Source organism: Aplidium turbinatum, chromosome 10, assembly GCF_918807975.1.
Source record: "Aplidium turbinatum chromosome 10, kaAplTurb1.1, whole genome shotgun sequence".
Taxonomy (NCBI): Eukaryota; Metazoa; Chordata; class Ascidiacea; order Aplousobranchia; family Polyclinidae; genus Aplidium; species Aplidium turbinatum.
Window position 1 is genome coordinate 4,212,439 of NC_137481.1, and position 25,512 is coordinate 4,237,950.

General features: G+C 37.8%; 2 protein-coding genes across 2 annotated transcripts in view; one reads left to right on the plus strand and one right to left on the minus strand.

Annotated features, from left to right (window-relative positions):
• On the plus strand, positions 1–10,427 carry LOC145778121 (carotenoid-cleaving dioxygenase, mitochondrial-like). Its single transcript, XM_082589535.1, has 12 exons — positions 1–98; positions 517–628; positions 1,043–1,189; positions 1,595–1,794; positions 2,257–2,425; positions 3,414–3,549; positions 4,831–4,997; positions 5,611–5,720; positions 6,048–6,222; positions 6,435–6,534; positions 7,365–7,523; positions 9,052–10,427. The coding sequence occupies exons 1-12, from the start codon at positions 2–4 to the stop codon at positions 9,109–9,111; spliced, it is 1,632 nt and encodes a 543-aa protein (XP_082445661.1). The 5' UTR covers position 1; the 3' UTR covers positions 9,112–10,427.
• Positions 10,410–25,512, minus strand: part of LOC145778120 (uncharacterized) — a 24,216-nt gene continuing 9,113 nt past the window's right edge. Inside the window, exons 9-22 of the mRNA XM_082589534.1 lie at positions 22,432–22,576; positions 21,131–21,169; positions 20,820–21,007; positions 19,907–20,051; positions 19,123–19,275; positions 17,808–17,887; positions 16,973–17,128; positions 15,212–15,259; positions 14,888–14,965; positions 14,159–14,248; positions 13,160–13,318; positions 12,569–12,754; positions 11,156–11,344; positions 10,410–10,855 (exon numbers count right to left, since the gene is read on the minus strand). Of these exons, the coding sequence (XP_082445660.1) occupies positions 10,721–10,855; positions 11,156–11,344; positions 12,569–12,754; positions 13,160–13,318; positions 14,159–14,248; positions 14,888–14,965; positions 15,212–15,259; positions 16,973–17,128; positions 17,808–17,887; positions 19,123–19,275; positions 19,907–20,051; positions 20,820–21,007; positions 21,131–21,169; positions 22,432–22,576 (1,791 nt within the window). The 3' untranslated portion in view covers positions 10,410–10,720. The remainder of the gene's footprint in view (positions 10,856–11,155; positions 11,345–12,568; positions 12,755–13,159; positions 13,319–14,158; positions 14,249–14,887; positions 14,966–15,211; positions 15,260–16,972; positions 17,129–17,807; positions 17,888–19,122; positions 19,276–19,906; positions 20,052–20,819; positions 21,008–21,130; positions 21,170–22,431; positions 22,577–25,512) is intronic.

The following is a 25,512-nucleotide window of genomic DNA, read 5'->3' on the forward strand; positions in this document are numbered from 1 at the left end:
GATGAGCCTTACCTCAAAAGAAAAGAAGAATATTAAAGACTTCAGCAATTTGTTTTGTAATGGCCAAGACACAGCACTGACGAAATGCAATGTTAAAGGTGCTTGTATGATATGTGTTCAAAAACATTCTCTTGCCAGATGCAAAATCCTCTCACTTTTTATTATTATTATTTATTTGAAGTTATTTAGTTGGCTTTAAAGCATTCAATGATCACCAGAGCAGTTAATGTAAAGAACACGGTACCGGTACCTTTCAATCTAAATTTTAATTACACCTGAAAGAGTGAAAGTAGATGCTAGGAGTGGCTTCTTTAATATATCTGAATCATTGTTTAATAGGGAATATATATACATGATAAATTTCTGGAAAATAATTAATTGATTGATATTCTGCAGTGATTTTGCAACAATCACCCAGCCACTACATCATGCTGTAAACAGTATTGTATAATGCTATAGCTTATTAATTGCATGATTTACGGTAGTTTTAGTTCATCTGCTGTTTATGAAACTCAGGCTCAATTCCTTCTTGGTTGAGTGGTCAACTGCTACGAACTGGACCAGGTGAATTTGATGTTGGTAAAGAAACCTTCAGGCACTGGTTTGATGGACATGGCATAATGCACAGGTGATCTATTTCCCTTGTAGATCAAGTAGCACTAGGTTTAATATTGATTATTAGCTGAATGTATCATAGAGCTTCTGTATAATGCTCGAAAGGATATCAGCTCGATAACATGTTTTTAGGCACATGTGTCAAAGTCCTGCATCGTGGGCCAAATTCTGCCCATGATGCAACATCTTTTGGCTTATAGGATGACATGATATTAAATTTTTTGTGAATCTGATCCGCCGATATGAGGCACCATAAACAACTTGAAGTTATGGGCACGTTAGAACTGCTCTGCATTCAGCGACACCTAATGAATGGAATAACTTCCTGCTTCAACCAACAGAAATGGTATTTTTCAGCAAGGCTTCAACAATTGAACAACAACAATTAGTTTTTATAATTATATATACCTTTGTTTGCAAACTATAGGTTTGACATTGCCGATGGAGAAGTGCACTACACCAGCAAATTTCTTCAATCGGAAAGCTATAAAACAAATAAAAAACACAACAGAATAGTTGTCGGAGGGTACGGCACTCCCTCTATACCTGACCCATGTAAGAGCATTTTTGCCAGGTGGGAACAGCAACATAACATTTAATTATTCGTATTCATATCTGTTTGAATGAGAGAGTGCTGACTCAACGAACTCTCACGCCTACCCTGGGCTATGGTGTTTCGCACTCATTGAATGCACACTGTGTGTTTTTATTTTTTTTTAATATATATATATATGGTACCGGTACTGTACCTTTTTGGCATTCAAACAAAATAAATAAATGACTAACTGAATTATGTATTTTCATATTTTGATTTTTGCATTGAATTGCACTATTAATGACTTTTGGAATTTGTGTTGTGAATGTGAATAACACCATTAGTCCAGTACCATCGATCAATAAACTAACAGTGTTTGTTTTTTTACTCAGTAAACTCAAAGGTTTTGGTTGAAAAGCAAATGCCTCTTTGTTTTTGTTTCAGATTTTTTTCAAAGTTTTTTTCAGAAGCTCCGCCCTTCGACAATTGCAACGTAAATGTTGCCAACTTGGGCAACACCTTTTATACCTTGACAGATGCCAGCTCTGCAAATCGCATTGACCCTCAATCTTTGGATATAATAAAGTTCCACAATTCTGATGCTTTTGCTGGTCTGCCCATTGTCACTGCTCATCCCCACTATGGTACTTTACATTTGCTTTGTGACAATGATAAAGCTGCAGTCATCCTGTTTGTATTAAACATCATCAGATGTAATGTAATGTGCATTATCGGGGCGTTTAAGTCATGTCTTTATGGAGCAGGCATTTCAAGAACTGCTTTGATCAATTTATTGTTTGATGGCTCGTTATTGAACTTATTTCTATTAAAGGTTTCTTAATATAACTCGAACTTTTTAAGTACAAACATCGATTGTCTAGGGCTCTAGGCCGCTTTCATAATATGCAACCCATGTGATTTTGTCTGAGCGGCAAGTTTAAATTGCCATTAGCTCAAACTATTCTTTCATTTAACGTTTTTTTTCATCTGCATGATTAATTTTCACATGCATTTTAAACTTAACAAATAACATAAGATTAGAGAATCGTTGACTTTTTCATGAAATTAATTTTCAAATTTATGTTGAACAAGACACTACTTCTCAGACAGGAATGGTGACTATTACAACGTTGGCCTGCAGTTTGGGCGACACGCATACTACACGATAGGAAAGGTTCCAGCCACCAGCATGCCCAATGATGATCCTCTCCCAGAATATGCTGTAGTCGCTAAGATACCCGTAGACGAGACTTGGAAGCCCAGTTATTTCCACAGGTAAGCCCAATTACCTTCCTTACTTGTTAGTTGAAGTGGGATGGTGCAGCGGATAAGGCGCTCGCTTTCCAATCATGCAATCCTGGTTCGACTTCCGGCTTAAGCTGGTTGTTGACAAACACTGCTCACCTCCACCCATGGTCTAAAAATTGGGTGGTCGTAGTTGCTAAAGGAAAGGTGGCCGAGAGAAAGGAACTGGCCACTCTACTCTCGTTAGTGTCGAAGGCTTAGTGCAATGATAACCTTATCTTTTCATCTTCCAAAGTTTGGATCAAGTATGGGACCACCTTTACTTGGAAAGTGTGCGCTTGATTTGTTAAATGTCGACTGGCCTATTGTGTGTGAGAATGTGCAAACAAATAACCTGAAATATATATATTACAATGTTAAATATGAGGTGTTGTTTATCTTCCTGTTTCTGTCTTGTCACATTGATTCAACGTTTCTTGATATTGGACCATTGAAGAGATAGGCGGATTTACTGATTGCTGGAAAACACTGTTTTTTTGCTCATGATAGCAATTTTGTGCGATATTAAGTTTTATAGTTTCGGGAGAGATTTTGCTTTTTGTACCAAAGACAGGCAAGACGCAACAATACCACATGCTCAACCCTGTGGTATTGTTGTCTTGTCTGTCTTTGGTGTATTAAGATTTGTATACTACAAATTTCTTCACGTTTTCACCAAGTTTTTGTGTTGTGCCAGTTACTGCCAAACAGCTGTTTTCACCTGTTTCAGCCCCTTGATAAAGTCAGTCGACAGTCATGCTGACTGACGAAACGCCGGAAATAAAAATCTAGTCATTATTTCAACATCTTGTGGTAGCCTAGTTAGCAGTCAACAGAAAAACGCAGAATATTATTTGTAACAAGTGACAGTAGCCCATTGCATTTATACAGTTAGTAGGTATTTAAAATCGTACTTGTTATAAATCAATTTACCCTAAATATTGTCTTATGCTTACTGCAAATAGAAATTATGTTTCAGTTTTGCGTTGTCTGAAAACTACATTGCTGTCCATGACCAAAGCGTGCGTTACAATGTGGCCAAGCTACTGAAAAGCAACTTCCTTTGGGATGCCGTCATGACTGCGTATGAGCACGACAAAACACGTGAATCAAAGGTGGGTAGATTGAATTCTTTTGTAAGTGAAGATCAATGCTGTCGAGAGGCATATGGTTATTTTCGGTACCGTAAAACATCAAAACTTTGCCCAAAATTTGTGGAGTTAAAAGCATAGTAAATGAAATTTTCAAATGGGAATTAAGCATTAAAATGCGTAAACTGAACATTCAAGAAGACATTTCAAAAAAAATTACCGAAAAAAATTTGTTTTCAATGGTGCTGGCAAGGCCCAAAGTCCAATGTTTCATTTATTTTCATTTTTTTTCAAAATGACCAAAAAATGCAAACACTGCTCGAGATACGTCACAAAAGACAGCAATAACAAAAGCCACGTTACCACATCTGATGTTTTAACATCAGATCTGAGGTTTTGAGCAAACTGTCTGATGTTTTGATGTTGAAATCTGATGTTTTGATGTACATACATACATAGCCTACAGTTAAATCGCCAGCAGTAACAACTATTGCGCGATCAACTGATTGCTCGCCTATAGTGACGTAGACTGTACAGTCGCACGCTTCGCTGCTCAGGCCCATTCTGGTTTTGAAAGCTCTGACAAAAGCACGCGCGGAATGCTGATCAGACCGCAATGGGGCAAAATTTTATTGAAGATTGTTTTATGGTAGCAAGTTAAACACAAAGAACGTGGAAAATCGCCAAGTCAGGTTTTTCCTTTAGTATCCCTTTAAAGTCTGACCACAATATCGTCTTCATGTTTTAGTGGATTTGTCTAATGGTTAAAGTTGAACAATATTATCCACCATACATTACACAAACCCAATCAAACATGAAGACCATATTGTAGTCAGACTTTAACTCACAAATTTTGGGCAAAGTTGTCCGCCCGGGCAAAGTTGTGCTGTTATACGGTATATTTATTCATCTCGTTTACCATCGTTTGGAACACTGAATGACGTAGGGAACGCTGAAAAAGTTGACGAACTGAGCATCTAGTTCATTAAAGGCCACATTGGTTATGATGCAAACTTACATACCATTGATTACAACCGACGTATTACAAGCAGGGTGAAAAGGCGTAGGTTCGATACCCTGTTGGCCACACTTTTTTCTTTGGCCCAACTGCATTTACATTATGTTACCGAAATACCACTTGCAAACAAAACATTTTTCGATTGACAAAAACTGGCTATTACATTCCAATACTGCACTTTTAAACCAATTAGGAAACGAATTCTTCATGATTTAAAGCAAGATTTTTTACCACTTGACCTGCTCCTGAACATCACTGAGCTTGAATCGGTGTTGTGTTATTTGCAGTTTCATGTTGTTGACAAACGGACGCATGAAGTGGTTCCCACCAAGTATGCATTCAAAGGAAAGTTCACTTTCCACCACATCAATTCCTATGAGGATGAAGACGATGATCATAACAAGTTCCTCATCATTGACCTGCTCTGCTCTGATGGGGCCACCTTCTTTTGGTAGTAAGTGGCAATCTAAATTATATTGCCGTTGTCAGGCTGATGTCTTTTTGTACATTCAAAAGTTGATAGTGTCTTAGTAATGGAAGATGTTTTGTATATGAGGGCTGTCTTATATTCAATCACTATCTTCGCTTGAAGCAGATTGCGCATCAACATGGGTTATCTGTTTCCATGAGTCACGGTTTTTAGCTAGCTCGCCCAGTGTCGTCAAAATTGAGTTCGGTACATGCCTGAATGTTGTCATGCCATCGCCTTGGTGGTCTGCCTCATTTTTTTCATTAACTACTTTTCATGCAGAATTTGCTGACTCCGTATTTTGATCTTTTAGTATCGTCGAACAGTTTTAGAATTTGTGATTTTATTTTTGCTGCAATTGGGTGTAGCTTCGTTATAGTCAATAGGTCTTCTATTTTCATGTGGTCAAGTTCAGCTTTTTCTTGGTCATGCTTCTCATGATGTGATTTTGAAAAGGGGTGAGTTATTTCACTGTTGTGAAGGTCGAATTTACGGATTTTGTTTCACAGGTGAATGTTAATAGTTACTTATTTTGTGTTGGTTTGCTTCTTTTTTTTTTTTATCTGTACTTCAAAAATTAAAGTTTTACGTTATACAGCTGGATCGACAATCTTCGATATGATGGTCCTGAAGAACGAGAGAAAGTTCCATCGATGTGGCCACTGCGATTCGCTCTCCCGCTAGATGTCAACAAAGATTCACCTCGTGGTGAGTTCACTTTCAGATTTCATCATGTTCTGCGAGCAAATTGCTCTTCTATGCCGCTTTTTAAATCATTGGGTTTTATTTTTTGTAGTCACAGACTTGTAAACTTCCACGAATGACTTTTGGCGAATATTTTCATATGCATTACATGAATTTTAGTGCTTACATTTCTTTAATAGCAATGCATCCACAATTCTGCATTTCAAATTGCTATGTGTTCAGTTGTTCACGTTTGGCATTTCCAAAGGTGAACTCAGGTTGGGATGTTCGATTCAAATTGGTGCGAGAAGCAAAATACTTGTTGATGGAATGGACTTATGTGTTCCACAGGGGTCAACATTGTGACGCTATCTGGTTGCCAAGCAACAGCAGTAGTGAGAGACGACGGATCTGTCTATCTCACCCCGGAAAATTTATTTAACGAAGAAATTTGTAAAAACCTGGATTGCCACGGTTTTGAGCTCCCCCAAATCAACTACCAGGAACACAACGGAAGAAAATACAAGTTAGTCACACTGATGACTTCTAGTTGGTTTGATTGGTCAGATTTTGCTGTTAGCGCTAAACTGACTACACTTATAATTCTCATGTTTGATCTGAAAAAAAAAGACATATTTTTGTGATTGGGACATCAAAACTTTCATGCAATTAAATTTAACCACTTCTCAGAACAATATCAAGTTCCTTGTGGCAATCTTAACTGCTGTTTGTTGTCAGATATTTTTACTGCGCTGGGAATGATGGACGAGCGTGGATTCCTAGCCGACTGGTTAAGGTTGATGTGGTTACAAAACAAATGCTCCAATGGAAGGAGAAGGTAGGTGTCTTCGGTTGGTCGTGTCAGAAACCACTTTATATTCAGAGACTTTTAGTGCCGTCGCTACTTTGGTGATGTAATCGAAGGGATGACATTGACTCATTATTGTTATCGTTAAGAGTCGGGCTGAATGTTTTTAATGCAAGTGTGAGAAGTGTGAATTATATACCCAGATGGTGGTGGCAGACCCAAGCCGCATTTCTTGTGGTGACGATTATAGAGTTTGTTGTGCAACTGAACCCATTGGAAGTCTAAAAGCGAACGTTAAGTTGCACCTATCTGGTTAGTGAAACGCAATGTACTGGTTGTGCTAGCTGGTGGGTACTCACTACTCAGCTTAATACTGATGGCCAGGAAGAATTTACTGTTTTCATTGTGATAGAGAATCATTGCTTTATTTTTCGTCATTAACGCGTCCGAAACAAAAGATAGAGCTATAATAAGCGATATGCCACCACACCATCTTCATCCATTTGTCTCTTTTTTAGTAGATAAGACCTGGCCCCTTTGTTTGTCTCCGCTAGCAGTGAGTCCTCCAGTTTTAGCCTCCCTTTCGCCATACTTCCCGGTTATTGAGGTTGATTCTATCCAGATTTCTTACACAGGTCTTCTCTCACTAACCCTAGCCATATCATCACATCAATGATCAGGGAAAGGTGGCAAAACTTTGAAAGGTTTAAGAAGTGCCCGAATAGTTGGTTCAAGCCGTGTGTGTAATGTGTTTGTGTCTATAGCTAGAACAATCATAAAAACATGTGAGGTTGGTTGGCTTGTCCGTCGAATGATTATAGTTGAATTTAACAAATAAAATGCCGCCACCGCTCTTGTAGGGCCGTCATCCATCGGAGCCGATCTTCATTCAGCATCCCGATACTACAACAGAGGATGACGGGGTCATCCTGTCAACAGTTCTATCTGAAAATCCTGACGATTCAATATTTCTCCTCATTCTTGATGCAAAGGATTTTAAAGAAATTGCCAGAGCGGAGGTAAGGAGTTAAACTCTCAAATATATTAAGAGTTGAAACTATGCTTGCCGAAGTTGTTGAAGTTTAAATTAAAAGCAGAAGGGTATTGGATGGAGGGCGAGCAGCATGTTCCGAGGCTTCGTTGGATCCAATGCCACTGATGCACCAGCTATGCACAAATTGAACAATGTGCTTTAGAACTTTTTTTTCGATTTATGACTGTCAGAGTCAGTGGCTCCGAGAGGGGGGAAGTCAAAGCAACTGAACCAAAAGTCTCTCTAGATCAGGGGTTGTTAACTAGGGGTGCACGCTTCACTAAGGGGTGCGAAACCTGTACCTAGGCGATGCAGGGATGCTGAATTATCAAGGTTTGTTATAATATGACGTAAGAAGCAAAGTTGTTTTACCAGATTTCAACAAAAATTTCGAACTGTAGGCGACTATTACTTTTCAGCCAATCCTAGGAGGGGTACGATAACTGGTTGGTAATTTCAAGGTCAGGCCTTAAAACTCGTGTTTTTTTCTGGCAGCCATCGTGGCCTACCGAGAGCTCCTTCTCGGCGGCCAAATCTGCGTGCTTGGAGGCCAAAATACAATAACGATAGCACAAGTAAATAGCATTAAACTTGCAACAATGTTAAAATGATCACTTAGCGTTGTTGAAGTCTGGGCGACGTCCTGCAATAGAATCGTTGTACCACGCATTAAATGCTTTATCGGGATTGTAATCCGGTATTGCGGGACCATCTAACGACCCTAAATTGTTTTAACTGCTCGCAGCTCAGTAAATTGTTTCAACTGCATACTGCCTTTCATAAAACCTGACCATTTATTCCGTTATGATGTCACCTTTGAGGGTGTGAAGTCACTAACCCACAGCGTTCTCAACTATTAAGACACGTGTTTTACCCACAACGTCCGACAACATTGAATCGATATAAAAACGACAATATTGCCAGCCGATGTAAATTAGCACTTCGGATTAACACTTCGTTAAAATAAACATCGGGAATTGCAAACAAGACTTACAGCGCTGGTGATCGCAGCTGGATGTATTCAATACAACAGTAGTGACTATGATGCGCTGACCTAATTCTGCGTCACTCTTTGATGCTACCATGGCCATCTCCAGGTGGCCATGATGCTACATATTTTCGACATTTAATCCACGATCACTCTATTGCGAAATTAAATAATTGGCTAGAAGAAACCGGCGGCCAAACTTGGCTGACGGAGGAGGTAGCACCGGCGGTCATTCAAACACTACTTAGAGGCCATGGCCGCCGGCTGCTTTAAGGCTTGGAGGTAGTGCCGACAAGGCCAAATGTTAAGAACCACTGCTCTAGATAATGCCACTGACCTATCTACAAATTCAGGAGTATATTAAATTAATCGTAGAAACTATTTGTGTCAACTTGCGTCTGCTAAAGTAAGCAATCTAATCACGTGGCCTACATGCCACTTCGGGCCCCATGCTGTGCAACTGCAACACTTGGGCGTAGTTTATTTGTTTAACAACAGTATTGAACTTAAAAATTTTTCATTCCAGGTTGAGACAAAACTCCCCTTTCCTTTGCACGGCTGCTTTATACACAAAGCCGAATGTTAGACGTTCGTTGATGCACGAGATTGAATCTAACAAACTGATTTTTGTTTATTGTACTCCGTTATTTAATGATGTCATCATTTCTAGTCTGTGATAGACCACCTCAGAGCGAAATCCTTTCTTCTCAATCCAGTCAATTGTGTGTTTTTTTGTATCATATGGTTGTTGCACATTCAAAGAATGTAGGTGAGAGATACGTTTTGAGAAATGCGAGAAAATGGTTTCGTTTCATTACCCATTATCTTCAGTTGCCTATCAGCATGCTCGTATAGCAGTGGTACTCCAATCACAAATGCCAAGTCAACGATGTTTTTTTTTTAAACGATCAATTGCGCAGGAACAATTGTTTTTGTATGAACGAACACTGTACAGCTTATCTTTTCAACGCCCTTTTGGTTCGTGTGTTACTGGTATATGTATTTTTGTATTGCTCCGTACCTAATTATTGTTTCACATGTTGCAATCGCCATCTTGACCCGTCCACCATGACGTTTTGTTTACGCTCTTGCCCGCAAACCATTCTTAGTTGTATTGGACAATAGGGCATTGTAGCGTCTATGACGTATGTGTCCGTATGAACACCTCAGGATTGTGATTGTCAGAACACGTGTTGACTTTTCAACAACATCTTTTATGCAACTAAACATTCTAGAGAAAAGATTGCACTTCCCAGACTGCAAAATCGGTCATTTTTACATTGATTCAACGTCTGTAAACTTTAAAGTATTAGAGCCAATAAGGTGTCAACGTTTGCTTTCAATGCTTTGTTTTTTTTTTATTCTATTTCTTGTAAAGCGATGACGTTTCCAAGCTTATACTTAACTGTTCCACATCAGCCCTTTTCTTACATGTAGCGATGGGCAATGTTACATGGTAGACTCTTTGACATGGGACAGTTTTCCTTGCGAATCAGCTGATTTCAGTCATGTGACTCAGCACGTGATATTCTGACCGATCTACTCGAAGGATTTTTAATACAAAGAAAATTAAGTGAATGTATCGCCACAAGCAGCGTGGCCTAATGGGTTAAGGTTAGGGCAAGGGAATAGTCATTTCGATTGCGTGGGTTCGATTCCCACCCTCTGCTAATACTCTTTTTTCTTTGAGTTTATAAGGAAAATTGTCCTACCTTTCTTAACCGATGCGCCGCGGCGCAATGGTGGTAGCTGGTTCGCACGGAAAACTGTCCTATGTGAAAGTGCTTACCATGTTACATATAACTGTAAAAAGGCCTGGTTTTTGTGGCTTCCAAGTTTGGATTGTCCAGCCGTATACACGAATCTTTGTTTGGAATTGTGGTTTATTCCATAAGCAAATACAATGTATGATTGCTAGTTTCACTTATAATAGATGGGTTGCTACAATTCTGGTAGAGAGGTTGCTTTTTTACATCACAAACAACAATTCGGCAAACAAATTTTGTTTTCTTTTACGAGTGTTCTGTCTTCGTATGTCAAGCTCAGTGCTGTGTTATTGCTTGGTTTTGTTTGCTCGTGGTTTAAATAGATGCCAACAATAGCGGCCTTTATGTTTTGAAATCGTGCTAGAACGAGAGCAGTGTTAATTAAAAATTGATCCAAAACCTTATGAAATTGTTAAAGTCTAATTAGAATCATTTATTTTCTATCAGTTCAATCAGCATTCTCTTGTAGTCTCCATCCAGTCGCCTTCCCGCTCCCTCAAGCTCGTCTTCTAATGTGGTTCTGTAAATCTGTTTGTACTTTTCCTTTATCTGGGCCATGTCAACCTAAAAATTACATTCAGTTATTCCAGATAAAACATTTTTACTGTAGCCTAGAGACCCTCGAGAGTCACTGATGAAGCGCCAACTCCCAAGCGAATCGTTCATCTGGCACAACAAATATAAAAACCGGTACCATTTTTTGAGCTGATATTTTGGGAAAAAACTTGAACACTTTTGAATTGTGTCATAAACCTTTAAGTGTTTCAGGGTTCAGAACAAGTGACAATTGTTGTTTAGAGAGAAGACTGAACTCTGTCTGTTTGGACAAACCTCGATTGACAGCAACAATCTTAAAAGGCTCACCTCTGATCTTGTGACTATTATCCCAGTCAATGTGAGTTCATCGACGAATAATCCTGTCAGAGCTTCATGGAGTAATCTGGCCAAATAGGCCGGCTTGCATCTTGTTGATTCCACCAATGAAAAGAGCCCCTTTCTTTCATCTCCAGAGAAATCTCCTCTTATGCTTTGCATGATGTCTCTACCAGTCAACTGTAGAAAAACGAAATAAATTTTTCTTGTATATTTACAGTCGTTGCCATTGATAGCTGGGCCAACTCGGGGAGAGCAATGCAGTAACTATGCAGTTGTCCCAGTTGTACAAAAACTTGTCTAATTAGCAAAATCTGGCCTTTCCTAATCGTTGTTAGATTTGTTTAAATTACGTATGAACCCATTATGAGAGACTGTCAGTCGTCATTTTGGATCATACACTGTACAATAGCCTGATGATAGTATGCCATTTTCCGTTTAAACCAGTAAAAAAAATTAAGAAAATGTCATATCATGTTTGCACAGTCCACTTGTTCTAGATATAATTGTTGTTGTATAAGGTATTGACTGTTACAATCTCACCAGGAAATAGGAATGATTTTTGAAACGCAGCTTTGGTTGTTGAAATACAATATCATGATATCGATGTGGCCAAACTACGGGAGAAGTGTACGATTCGATATTTCATCATGGTACGGTACAATGACAATCGGAAGTCAAGTCTCTAACATTGTTTTGTAAACGTAAGCGCTGCCATGCATTGTCGCAGTACATGCCTATGGGCAGGGCCAGATTTACCAGTAGGCAGAGTAGGCAGTTGCCTAGGGCGGCAAAATATACGAATATATTACATTGATAATACTGTACGGTACGTGAATATAATAATTTACAATAGGTATATTCAGATATATAGCAATTAATAAACATGTCACATTTACAAACAGTGCGGCAAGTCATAGCCCCTAAAGTACTTCACGTTTGATTGGTTTTCAAGAATATGTGCTGCTTAGCACTTCTTTTAGTTATCTGTCTCGCTTAGTATGGAGGACTAGGCTTTGTCTGTGCAATTTTTATTAATCTTTGTTCGGTTTGTTTTACTGTTAGTAAATTTAAAGGAGCCTAGAAAAAATGTTTTTAGTCAATGTTAGGTTGATGGAAAAGTTGCAAGCTATTTTGTGTACTTGCCTTGATGCTTAAAGTATGTAAACAAGCCAAAAAGTAAGACTATAGTTTACGAAAGAACTTTAGTTTCATAAAGTTTTATAAAAATGGCGTCATTGAGGACAAATGAGAACAAGTGCCTGTGTTGTATCGAAAATCACCATCGAAAAAATTTTGGGGGGCGGCACTTTTCTCATCTGCCTAGGGCAGCACTTAGGCTAAATCCGGCCCTGCCTATGGGTGATTAGCCAAAAAAGTTGTATGATCAACTTAAACATCGACCTGTTTGTATTCCTCGAGAATTAGTCTCAGCTGGTCTGGATTTCTGTTTGTTATGAGACAAAAAAAAGCATCTTCATCTGTGGACCATCCAAACAATCCATTGTCGATGGCTCGTCTCAGTCCTTGTGCGGCTTCTATTGCTTCGGTTCGGTCCAGGGTTGGCAGAGGATCACTTGACAGCTTACTCTGCAGTTGGATTACGTTAAAAGTGCATTAAAAACGCGAACATAGGTTGAAAAAGTTTTTCAGCACGTTTTTATGCGATATAATACTAAGAATTTATCAAGATGATAGAACTTTCACATTACGTCCGATAAAGGTTAGGGGTTGAGAAAGTAAAAAAAACAATCTTCGAGTTTGTTTCCTGAGTTGGTGTTTGCCTTAACAACCCAAACTAACTTGAAAAACCGAAATCAGCAACAAGTCTTCATATTTATTGTAGTTGCGTTTGAAACACTATTTTTTGTAGAAACTTGTTACACCAAACTTCACCAGATGCATTGACTCCAGCAACAGTCGCGGTGGACAATCACATCACGATCTGTTTCCGAAATAAAATTAACAGCTAATTTTATGCAATTCAATGTTAACCTTGATTAATTTTGTAAGAAATGCCTCAAAGTCTCCACAAGTGTCTCCAAAGACATCCGTTAATATGTTGCTGAAAGATGGATTATTTGATCTCCTGTATCTTTGATCTATTTCCGCTAACTCCGCCGGTGATCGCGATAGAAGAACTTGAAGCACAGTCTGGAAACGCAGACAACCTGGTTGATAACCAAGAGCATTGCACCGACGTCACTATTGGTTAAAGAGCCCATCACATTACTGCTACAGAGTGTTGTCTAATCCCAGACAGCAAAATCCGACATTTTTATATTGATTCAACGTCTGCAGACATTGAATCAATGTAAAAATGACAGATTTTTCTGTCTGGGATGTCTACTCTATGCATACGACCAAGTTCTAGCCAATCAATTCTTTTCCATATTGATTTAATGTCTAAAGACGTTGAATCAGTGCAAAAAGCAACTGATTTGCTGACGAATAGGTACAAAACTATGATTCAAATACACAGACTTCCAGCTATCGTTGTCAGATAGCCTACTTGTAGTAGTTCATTTGATGTTATTGGACGTTTAACTAAAGTAGTTTGTGTAAAAAGGCGCTGACTTTTCAATATTACAAACATGGTTCGACACCCGGCTTAAGTAGTTCATTTGATGTTATTGGACGTTTAACTAAAGTAGTTTGTGTAAAAAGGCGCTGACTTTTCAATATTACAAACATGGTTCGACACCCGGCTTAAGCTGGTTGTTGATAAACATTGCTCACCTCTACCCAGGATGGAGTAAATTGGGTGGGTGTAGTTGCTGAAAAACAGGCGACCGAGAGAAAAGACCTGGCCAGTGGCCACCCTACTACCGTCAGTGACGATAACCTAGTAGCCTACGATGAAAACCTTATCTACTCATTTCCCAAAGCTCTGTAATTGAGTATGAGAGCTTTAGTTATATTTGGAGCGCACGCAGCTTCGTTATAACATTGTGATATCAAGCTATACTTTGTATTATTTTGCCCAACGCTTACCGCTTCATTTGTGCCGAACTCTTCAAGTATTTCGCCAATGGAATTTGCTCCGTTTTCTATTGCGTCACAAATATCGTCTATTTTCTCAACCTAGAAAAGGTCAAAATCAAGCACTGAAAATTATTGGTCTGCTGCGGATATCGATTTACGAACCACCGTCCAATAATATTATTTATAATAATAATAAAGAGCAACAACCATGCTTTATTTGACGACGATTTTACACTGCGATTACAAATCCAGCACAACAGAAAGTAGCAAAGATACAGGGAGTTAGTTCAGTTTCAGTTTGTTTTTGACCATCACAATGAAAATGGGTGTAGTCAGATGGTTGTAATGGGTGTAATTCAGATGGTCAGAAATAAAAAAACAACTGAACTGAACTGAACTGAAAAACAATAAATGTCAAACGTAGTAGAGGTTTAGAAAACGTCATCGAATCAGTTGCTTCCATTATTTCTCATGTCTTCAACAAAATGCCGTTAATTTGCCGAAACACAGTCGCTTGCTCTGGCGTGGAGCCGAATCAACAAATTCAACGTCGCGGTCAATCAACGTAGGCTATGGTTGCCAATAGAAAACGAAAATCCAAGAAATATTGACAAAAGAGGGTTAACTTTAATGAGTGCGTAAATTTATTCAGAAAAAAGAAAGTTTTGACACTTAACAGCGATAAATTTTAATTTACTTGGCAAAGTTTTCATTCAAATATTTTTCGTCATTCTTTACCTTCAAAAGTGAAACAACAGCTTCTGGCAAACCAGTAAGAGTAACCATTCCCTTCTCCTTGGCTGATTTAACTGCTTTCTGTAGAATAATCAAAAGTAGTTGACGAAGTCTGAGCTATAATGTCATGCGATGTGTAGTCTAAAAAATTGCCATAAAGATTTTCAAGTCTGCCTTACAAGTAGTTTGGTTGCAGTCAGTTTTATGCGTGACGTCAAGACAGGGTCAACTTTATAAACAATACAATCCTGGTTTGAAGGGAATTTAAACTACCGACACAGGTCGGGTGTTGGTTTATTGAACTGGTTTGTCACGTGACTTTCTTACCACCAATGCTGCTGAAGCAACTTCGTTGTTCAAGATCTCTTTCAAAATCTGCAAAAAAACTGTGGTGTGAGACATTGGAAAGGGTAGGCTACTTAGAAAAAGGTAACAACGATCACTTTACAAAAAATAAAATAAATAAAAATTTGACAGAAAAATTTGAAAAGTGTAAGCCTAGTACAGTATTTGTAATTAGCCGTTATCGTGATTGCTCTCCTTGGGAAAGGAACGCGCGACTCCTCTGTCGCTGCAGCTGCAGCTGCAGGCAACCTTTAGTTTTAATTGCCTTGCCACCGGTTAACGTAGCAGCGAATATGACCAGCCGGTCGAATGGTTGTCGACTTCAGCTTTAGTGCTGATAGATCTGGCTTTGATTCCAGGCCGGGTCATACCAAATACTTTCAAAAAGGGGACCGATTGTGTTCTTACGTGCGTGACGCAGAGAGAAAGAGTAATTGAGTATGGTATGGTAATGTGGTAATGTTGTGATCTGATGCAAAAATAGAAAAGCGTTGTGCAGCTAAAAGACATTAGCTTTTGTAGAGCGACGTTAAATAAACCGTAGCCTACCATTGTGAATAAACTGGGACGCAAATGATGATAAGGAGTTGGACTTCAATAGGCTATACGTATTGCTCAAGCAAAAGCCGCTCTTTAGCAAATGAAATCAATATTATGCAACAAGTAGGCTACATAATATCATTCTCAACCAGATGCACAGTAGCCTATTAAAGTTTTCCGTCATGTATCCAATTTTTAAATATAATTCAGAAACCTGGACAATTACAAAACCTAATAACAAAAGAATAAATGTGTTTGAAATATGGGCATTCCAAAAAATGCAGAGGATTTTTTGGACTGACAAAAAAGCAACCAAAATGTTTTAAATCAAGTCAAACAAACAAAGAATCTAACTTACTAAAAAATATCGAAGAAAATCAACTTCGATTTTTAGGACACGTGCTGCGAAAAGGAAAATTAGAACATCTCGAGCAAAATTAAAGGGAAGCGTGCCCAAGGCAGACAAAGATTAACTTACTTAACCCAACAAAACCAACACTAACATACACCTAATAGGCTACACACAGCAAACAACTGAGAATCTTGAAAACTTTTCATGCAAGAGGCGGTCAATGTTTGGAATCAAGTGAGATAATAAAACAAGTAGAAGAGCGTGTAAAGAACTGTGAATGAATTAGTTTGTTAGCTTTGGAGATAACTTTGCTATGTTAGGCTATATAGCCTATTGCTCCTAGTTGTTTGTTGTTTCAGTGAGTCAAGTCTGGCTAGCTTACCACAAACGTAAAGGTTTTTGGTTGGTTTTTATCTTTATCCTCGGACTAACCAAGCTTTGATAGGTTATTCCTGGTAGTTTCGCATACCGTACTTGTGGAGATGTTTGACGCAGGGCCGGTTACCGAGATATGCAGAGTGAAGTTTTCCGATTGTTGAAGTTTTGTTGCTAGAAAATTATTCCATTCATTAGGTGCCGCTGAATGGAGAGCAGTCCTTAGAATGCGTTGCTCAAGCGCGAGTCGAACCAGCGCCGCTTGATCTTGAGTAGAGCGCGTAACCACAGCGGGCGAATATGAGCTATCGGGGCGGACGGAGGGCGAATAGGCATATCAATTTATGTGTATCATTGTAATTCCTCTTCTTTTAAACAACACAACACCCTTTTTGAAAGATTTAATTTTATAACAAAATGAAAAGTAATTAGCCTAAATATGTCTTTAATCACATTTCCGACACGCCTATACTTACATTAGTGGCGCCTCTAAATGCAAAACGTAAACGTTCGGTTTCATATTCCACGTCGGGTGTGAACAAGGCTACGAGCAAATCCCGAAAATAAATTGAGTCTCCGAAATGGATTTTGATGTCTAAAAAAATTGTTCCACCCAGTGTTAAGGATACATCCTAAAAAACAAAAGATTGATACGGTAAATCAACCAAACATATTTCAAAGATTTTAGCACATTAATTTAACCAGTTCTGCTTGTTTTTACTTGTAAGCTATACACAGCAAGCGAAATGCGTAGCCTACCACTGCTCAGTGACAAGAGTTTAGAAACATTTCTGGAAAGGCAAAACATTGAACGTTTAGTCGAATTCAAGATCAAAGTTTTGTGTTGAAATGTGAGCCTGCTGTGAAGCTTACTTACAACTCTGGAACAAACATTACAAGTTAAGTATTGATTTGATCTTTATCCTCGGCCTGGGAAAGCTGCTTTGAAAGCTTAATTCTGGCAGTTTCGCATACTCGTAAAGACTTTGAAATTCTGACGCAGACCCGCTCACCGAGATTGACAGAGCGAAGTTTCCGATAGTTGTTGAAGTGATCTTATCTATAAATTATTACATCTGTGACCGACCAAGTTCCCATCTACATTGGTGACCGACCACTTAGCTGACGGGGCTGATCTTTAATTATACCACAACAAATAAAAGCTAAGGAGTAAATTAAAACTCCAATGTCTTGTGGTAGATTTTGAAAAGAAAAAAGTTTTTTCTTCTTTCGAAGTTGGAGCAACTTCAGAGCGTAAAGTTTGCTGGTCGGCTAAACCATGGTGAGATTGGGAAGTAAAACAAGAATTACTTTGTAAGCTTCAGCGATTTGCAATCTTTGACTTAAACTTCTTCTGGAAACAATTTCAAAAATTTCCGGATAATTTCTTCCTGAAAATGAACAGAATTTTGAATAAATGGTGAAATGAAAGAATAGGCTACTAAATATTGCCATAACTGCACCAAAACAAAATCTGTTAAAATCACTAGGCTAATGTAAACCTACGCGGCTGCACATTATGTTTTTGTCAGGCCATGCCGAAGATTTATTAGCCTACAAGCACCTACACTGAATTATATTTTTTCTTGGTATCAATCAAGCAATCAATAATTTATTTGCCAGAAATAGGAACAGTGCATGGTGAAAATATGCAAGCTTCATATACACTGCAAAACTTGCACAAGTTCGCATACTGACAGAGAGACAACAAAACGACCATACGGTCTACCAGTCAATTGCTACCCTCAGCAAAGAAATGGATTTAAGATAGCAGTTTAATCGGATGCATCTCTATACGACTGCACTGCTTGCTTTGTAAAGCAATGAGAGTGTGTTGGATACAACGCTATATCTAAACGCATATTTTTATTATTTTATGTAAGCTATAGAATGTGTAGTTAGATTTACTGTGATGGGGTGGTGGCTGACTAGATGACTGCTTATGGTCTTTCGCTACCATCCTGATTGCGCCATAATCTAACCAACAGTTGTACAATGCATTGTTTTGACAATTACATTTTACTCTGATTATTTGTTAATATATGGCGCTGTTAAAACAAAATAAATTGACTTGACTATATAAGTTAGATAGCTTATTAACATAGCTTATATGTGCTAACACATCTTGTTACTTTAACTTATTGAATTTTTATTATTTATCTTATTTAATAACAACAAATCTGACAAAAAAACTTTTGTGCCAGGCTCCTTACGGTTTTACGGTAAAATTAAAACATGATGCAAACTTATTCAAATAGAATAACAACTCCATTTCAATATGTTCGCACCTAACGATTGTAAGAAATCCCAAACCTTAGAAAGGGCATATAACTTAGTAGCTTATGCTGTAAGGTTAATATATTTGCTGCATTCAGTGCTTTTATTTGCAATTGCTGAATGTTATTTCAGACATACGGTAGGCTATTACTTATTTAACAGCATTCACTCTGTGTTTCTCAATCTCGGCAGTCGAGTGTAGCAAGAACTCAGCGATAGACACGTGTTTCGCCCATGAGGCATGTTCTATAGTGAGTAGTCAGGTAGTGCTGACGCCAGAAAGATCACTCCTTCTCAACTGAGCAGTTACTTTATTGTTAATATGGTTATTAATTTATTGCTTACAAACCTTCGTCAATTTTTCTTATAAAAGCTCTTCGCAGCTCTCTGGCGTCATCTGCTGGATCGAACGTGTTAATAGGTTTAGGAAACACTGTGCCACTTGCAGTGCTGCAGGCGTTGTCCATGGGAACTTGGCTATCTTTTCCGGGAACGACTCTCACTAAACAACAAGATTGCTTCAATAAAACAAAGTCAAATTACGATGACTTTGCAGTTTGGGAGGAACACGTTAGCTGCCAGCATTTTGAGCAATTTAGAGGCGTTTGAAATTACAGATCTGATCTAGGCTACATATCCCAACATCGAAAACATATTTTTGTGTATGTAGATCAGTTTTGTAATTTCAATTTATGAAGAACATCAGTCAGTTGGTTACTTGAAAAGGGCTAACATGAGTATGGCCGAAAACGTTTGTGATTTTTAGTTTATTTTCATGTTATTAATGTTAAATGCCGTCTGGCTGTTAGGTTTTATTTGTCCATGGTTGAAAAAATCACCTTTCTACCAAAATTTTAATTTCATTAAGGTGATAAAGCACTACTGTGCTTACACTATCACTAGCCTATTATTATTATTATCATCAAATGGCCTACGTGAAATGATGTATTTAATGCGAAATACGAAGCAAAAAGTTGAAAAAAAGTATAAAAATACACCAGTCTTGCTTTAGCTTATTGTCTAAGTTAGCACAAATTTTGAATCTACAGCTTTGCGAAACGCTGAGGAGCAATGCGTATCTGCGATAGATAGTTACAGCGCTATATAAAAACAAGCATCATTATTATTATTACCTTCTGACACCCAAGCATGGAATCCTCTAAAAGAAGATATTTGATCGGACCGGAACTTTACTGAAGCTCGATTCCCGAAAGAATAGACTTGTCTTGCGCCCCCATATCCCCGAAGCACTTGGATTCTTCCGTCTGGTTCTGATATCTGTTTGGCCACAACAGGTAAGAAAAGAACATGCAAAGAAAAAAAGTTTTCAAACACATTTACATGTATTTACCTCTGATCGACCTTCTACGGTGGAATATTTTTCAAAATAATTTTTCTGTAACAGCTATTTCTTTATCACCTATTTCAACTTCAAGAAATTTGCTAACATCGAAAAAAGATATTTTTTGTTGTTAAAAACTCTTACTAACAAAATTCACACCATAACACACACAATTCGCGTTATCTGCATTTTTTGTTTAATTTTATGTTATTGTTAATTTCGTGTTGCAACACATCTGATATTCTGCCCGTATGAAACCTATTGAATTAAATTATAATTTATAGTCTACATGTAGGTCTACCTGATAAAACAAAAAGAATCAATTCCAGGAGATATTTATTCCTAGCCAGCAAAATTAAACTGTTTCATTTTGATCCAACGCCTACCGACTGTCGAACGAATCCACATTGGTAGATAGTTGTATTAATTTTAAAAACGCGTTTGACTTAATATAAGCTCTTTTAACCTGAAATATATTTTCAGAACTCTGAGCTTTGCACGAAGAAAAAATATATATTTTTTTTTCAGACAATGACGTAGTCAGGTGGGTTTGTAAACTCGAAACCTTAATTCTATGACACGTGTGTGACATCACAATAATTGTAACACAATCATTGTACTGCAATTATGCTGACATCACATAAGGAGGAAAAGGGAAATTAACATCTCTCTTCTGGTTACGCTATAACAAATGTTGATCTGACCTCTAAACTATCACAGCAGGCTTCCACGGAAAATTCCTTGAAGTCAAAATGAATGATTGAATCGTCAGAAGCAAAAATGTTCCATTCGCACTCAGCGTTGTTGCAATATTCTCCTGGCCAGTTTGGGGATGAGAAGTTTTGTGGCTCGCTTGTAGCCTCAATATTGAAGCCGCATCCACAATTTGGATCTAAGATGTAAGCAACAAAATCTAAGTTTTGCAAAATATTACCACCAGATGAGGCTAATAACAGACCGACAGCGTAAGAAATAATTTGTTTTTACTTGTTATTAGCAGAATTGCGTCACTTACCGCCAGGTAAAGATGGAGGAACAGCAGTCGTTAATATATCTGTAAAAGTAGAATATAATTAAGTTCAGGCTCAAATTAGCGTAAAAATATATGTAAATGTTAATAAGCACAAAAGACAAATTATAAGAAGGAAGTATTATACTTTTTAATGAAATAAAAAATGTAATAAACACAATTACGTCGCATCACGTAACATACACGTTTTGCAGTTGGCTCGATGGTTTTATTTGAATAATAATTATAAATCTATGATGTAAGACAGAAGCTAATTAAAGTTCGTAAACATGCTGAAACAGAACAATAGACCTAAAGTTTGCGACAAAACGATCTTTCTGAAACGATTTGTGGTGGCACTGCTTTGATCTACCAGACTACAAATGTAACTCTCATATTTATCATCATCATCATCCTGTGCGTCTCCGAGCCGAAAGTTGGCAGTCGTTTGCTTCCAAACGTCACGTTCCTCTTCTGTTCTTTTGAATTGAATTTTTGAATCTTCCTCATACTCATCAGAATAGAAAATGTTCTTATTCCTTCAAACTGGTTGTGAGTGATTGATAGTTCACAAAACAGGAATAGTCTATGTCTTATAAAGTTATACCTCTTTTAATAAGGTTGAATGAGTTTCGCTTTTAGCAGCATGATCGTTGCTTACTTCACAGTGTAGATTCAAACGATCTGTTATAGCCTGATGCTGCGGGTTCTTTTTGGCAATATCAAATTACACTAGCTTTCGGAACACAGTTCCCTAGTCATGTGCTATGACGAATGGTGTTGAAGTCAGTGAGTGGTTTTTTAAAATGGCTCTTTGTTTTAGCTTGAGGCTGCCGGCTGTTGAATTTCTGTGCTGTTAGGCGTTATTGCTGTGAGGTTTTGTTGGATCAGTTGATTAGTAGATTAGGTGACGTAGTTCTTCCCTTTCGGCGCGGTTGTTGATTTTAGGATTTTGTTTGCTAATGAATATGGCCTCTTTGAAACGTAATTGTACCGCGTCATTTTCTCTTCCAATAATTTTAAATTCAAAGTCTGCTTGGCATTGTTGTTGGTGATCAAATACCGAACTTTTATCCGAGCTGAGATGTTCTTTGAGGCGGGAATGGAGTGGGCGAATCGTGCTGCCTATGTAGCTTTCCTGGATTTTTTACATATAATCTTATAGACACAGTTCTTGGTGTTGCACATGTTGTCGTTCCGTAGTTGGCAGTTTTGCATCCGGCAGGGTTCGGGTTTTTGTGGTTTTTTAACTCTTTTAATAAGTTGATAGCCTACTTTTTTATTGACAAAATTGACGTCAAATTTACCGTAAAAGGACCCAACAAAACCAGCACTGTCCACCATACTGTCAGATGTAAAGACTAGTTTCAGCGATCCACTTCTGGAATAGATGTTCGAAATGTCAAAATGAATCCCTTTCAAATCTTTGATTAAATCGTCTCCGTCGTAAATCTATGAATTGCAAAAAAAATTATTGGAAGCACTGTTTACATCATTCATCAATATTTTATAACTCTGACGCAACGTCATAACAAATGGGTTAAGTTGAGTTTTTACGTCAACCCACGCATGTCACTTCTACAAATCAATCTTAATTTTTTGCTAAAAATCGTTTTTAGTAGGCCTATTATCTTTTAACTTTCTCTCTGGTGAATTTGATGGTCAGTTCAGTTTGTTTACATTTATAATCTCAAACACTAAAAACAATAGGTCTACACGTCATAACATAGTAGAGGCCTATAAAAGGGCAGAAAAACTAAAGAAATTGTAATTTGTTAAATTAGTTGTTAAACCATAGACACACGAAGCCCAGCAATGCAATCAAATTTAACATAATATAAGTTTATTACAATGATAATTACAAAGTCAAAAAAGAACACTACATGGAAACAATTTTCGAAAGTTATTCACATCACAATTCACAAGACGTCCTTTTCAGAAATAACGTACAGTGCTTTTTCATCTAAACAAAATACAATGGTTAGATATTAAATTTATCAACAAGAAAAAAAAAAAAAAATTGCACAATGCTTCTGACTAGCTCAACACTCAGCAATAAACACGAGAATCTCAAAAGTCATTGCAAGTGGAGTCATACAGATCACATGATGTGGTGGTACGATAGGCAAGGTGTAAAAAAACTAATTCTAAACTACACAGAGCAAAAAGGCAATCATGCAACTGTCTGTTTAAAGGTGGATTATTATGTTTGATTTGTAGGGCTTTCAAATTTTTGGTTTGATACTCAGACCTGCTCCTGGACATGATGTCAAACTGCTTGATAAAAACATTGTTTTGACAAATAGCATATGAGAAAATGTGATCTTTAACTGCACTTTTTTGAAAACAGTTCAAATCCAGGTGTTCCCTCGCTCCAGTCAATAAACGTCTCGTTGACATACCGATGTATGTCAGGCAGTAGCGGCGCTACGGGGTGGACTGGGGTGGACATGTCCACCCCAGTCATATTTAGAGTCATTTTCTAATTCGTCGAGATCCGATGAGAAAACTTGGGGTGGGGGCATGCGGGGGGTTAGGGGAGCCTAGTGACAGCGTCATAAACTAATTTCAACTTTTTGAATTAGCTACTATTACTTTTGCAGCATTGACTTATGCGAAGAAATGAAGAATCTTCACTGTTATCGCTCTGTTGTATTGATTGATGATTGTATAGTTTAATTTTACCATTTGGAGGTGATGGCTTTTGTCACGTCACAGCTGAGACACGAGCTTTTGTGGTATTTGCTAGTTCACTACGTTTTTTTTTGTTTTTTTTTTTGTTCCGTAATTGTGACGTAACAATCAACATATAGAATTAATGGAAAGAATCGATGCTGGCCACCCTCAGAAGTCAAAATTTTAAATCAGTAATCATTCATGAGTTAAGTTTAAGTGAAGGTCAATTTTATTTGGCTCGAAGAGGTAGGCTAATTGGAATATTGCTGTCTTGTTATTTATCGAAATGTCTGAAAGGGATCCGGCGTCTGAAGTGATACACAGCGATAATCGCGAATTTGTTGTTAAATCTGGCCCGATTCAGCCCTGATAGTTTTTCCGCAGTCGGAGCAGTGCAAAAAGAATTACCGATTTCAAAAGAAATGGTATTCAGACTCAGGGTTTGGGTGGGTGGAGTACTCGACTTCGAAAGATGCTGCATTTTGTTTTATTTGCCGATGTTTTGGCACGCTTGGTAAGTTTATCGCTTTCTGAGGACTATGGCATTGAGTTATCCCAGTTGTAGGCTACAGTAATGTTACAGTTCATGTAGCAGCATTCTTTTGCTCGAGTTTCAATTTATCGGTAGGCCAACCTCCCTACCTGAATTTAGAACAAACTAATGATAGGAAACTGTAAAGCATTATAAATGCATTTAACATTTTAAAAGTCATGAAAGCGAAGCTGGAAAGTTTTATTTTAGTCGTCGAAGAAATTTAAACCTTGCACATGTTAGCCTAATTTGAATGGTTTAATATTGCTATTATTATTCACATATAAAGTAATAGTAGTGTAGTAAGTGCGAATTCAGTAGACCTAAGTGCGAATGCAGTGATTCTTAACCTATGGCTATAGGTATTATTGGGTAATAGCGAGGCTTTTTAAAATTCTGTTTAAGGGACCACCCAATAAATTTTTATGAGGCCGCCTATCATTGCAGCAGCTCCATCACATGAAATAACGAAATGTTTGCTAACATCAACATCGTATAGTCGGCAATTCTATAGACCGCAGAGGAAATGTATGGCAGCGTTTGGCCCCATAAAACGCCTTATAAAACACTGGTTATAACCAGCGAAAACTGAATTTTGATATGTCACCAAGATTTTGGTAATTTTTGATACCTTTGTAGGCTACTTTATAAAACGGATCATTTCCATTTTATCTATTCTATTGTAGCCTACATAATTCAGAGTGCTCTCAATGGAAAACGAGCTTTTGCCCCCTTGCAATTTCTTTTGCTTATTTTTCAATAAATTTCACAACCGAGCTGCAGTGAATCACATCGCAATCGGTAATATTAGTGACCATACTTTACGGTAGTATATTACCTCGAAATATTTTTGTCCACCCCACTCATTTTTGGCTGGCGCCGCCCCTGATGTCAGGTTCGCATCAAGCAAATTTATAAACACTAGAACATAGAATGAAGAGAGTAGGCGACTTTAGCTGAAAATTTCTGCCTACTTTGAACGTTTTATATACAGAATAAATATTACAATCGAATTTCTGTTTAAAAGGTCTAGCTAGATTTTTTGAAAATCTTATTGAATCTTTTCCCAAAAATGGTACATCAAAAAGTTGCTAAAAAAAGTCTTCTTTAGATCCTGCAAAAGACATCTTGTGATGTCGAAAACGTTCGAAATTTGTTTCTATGTAGTTTTCTTTTGTGA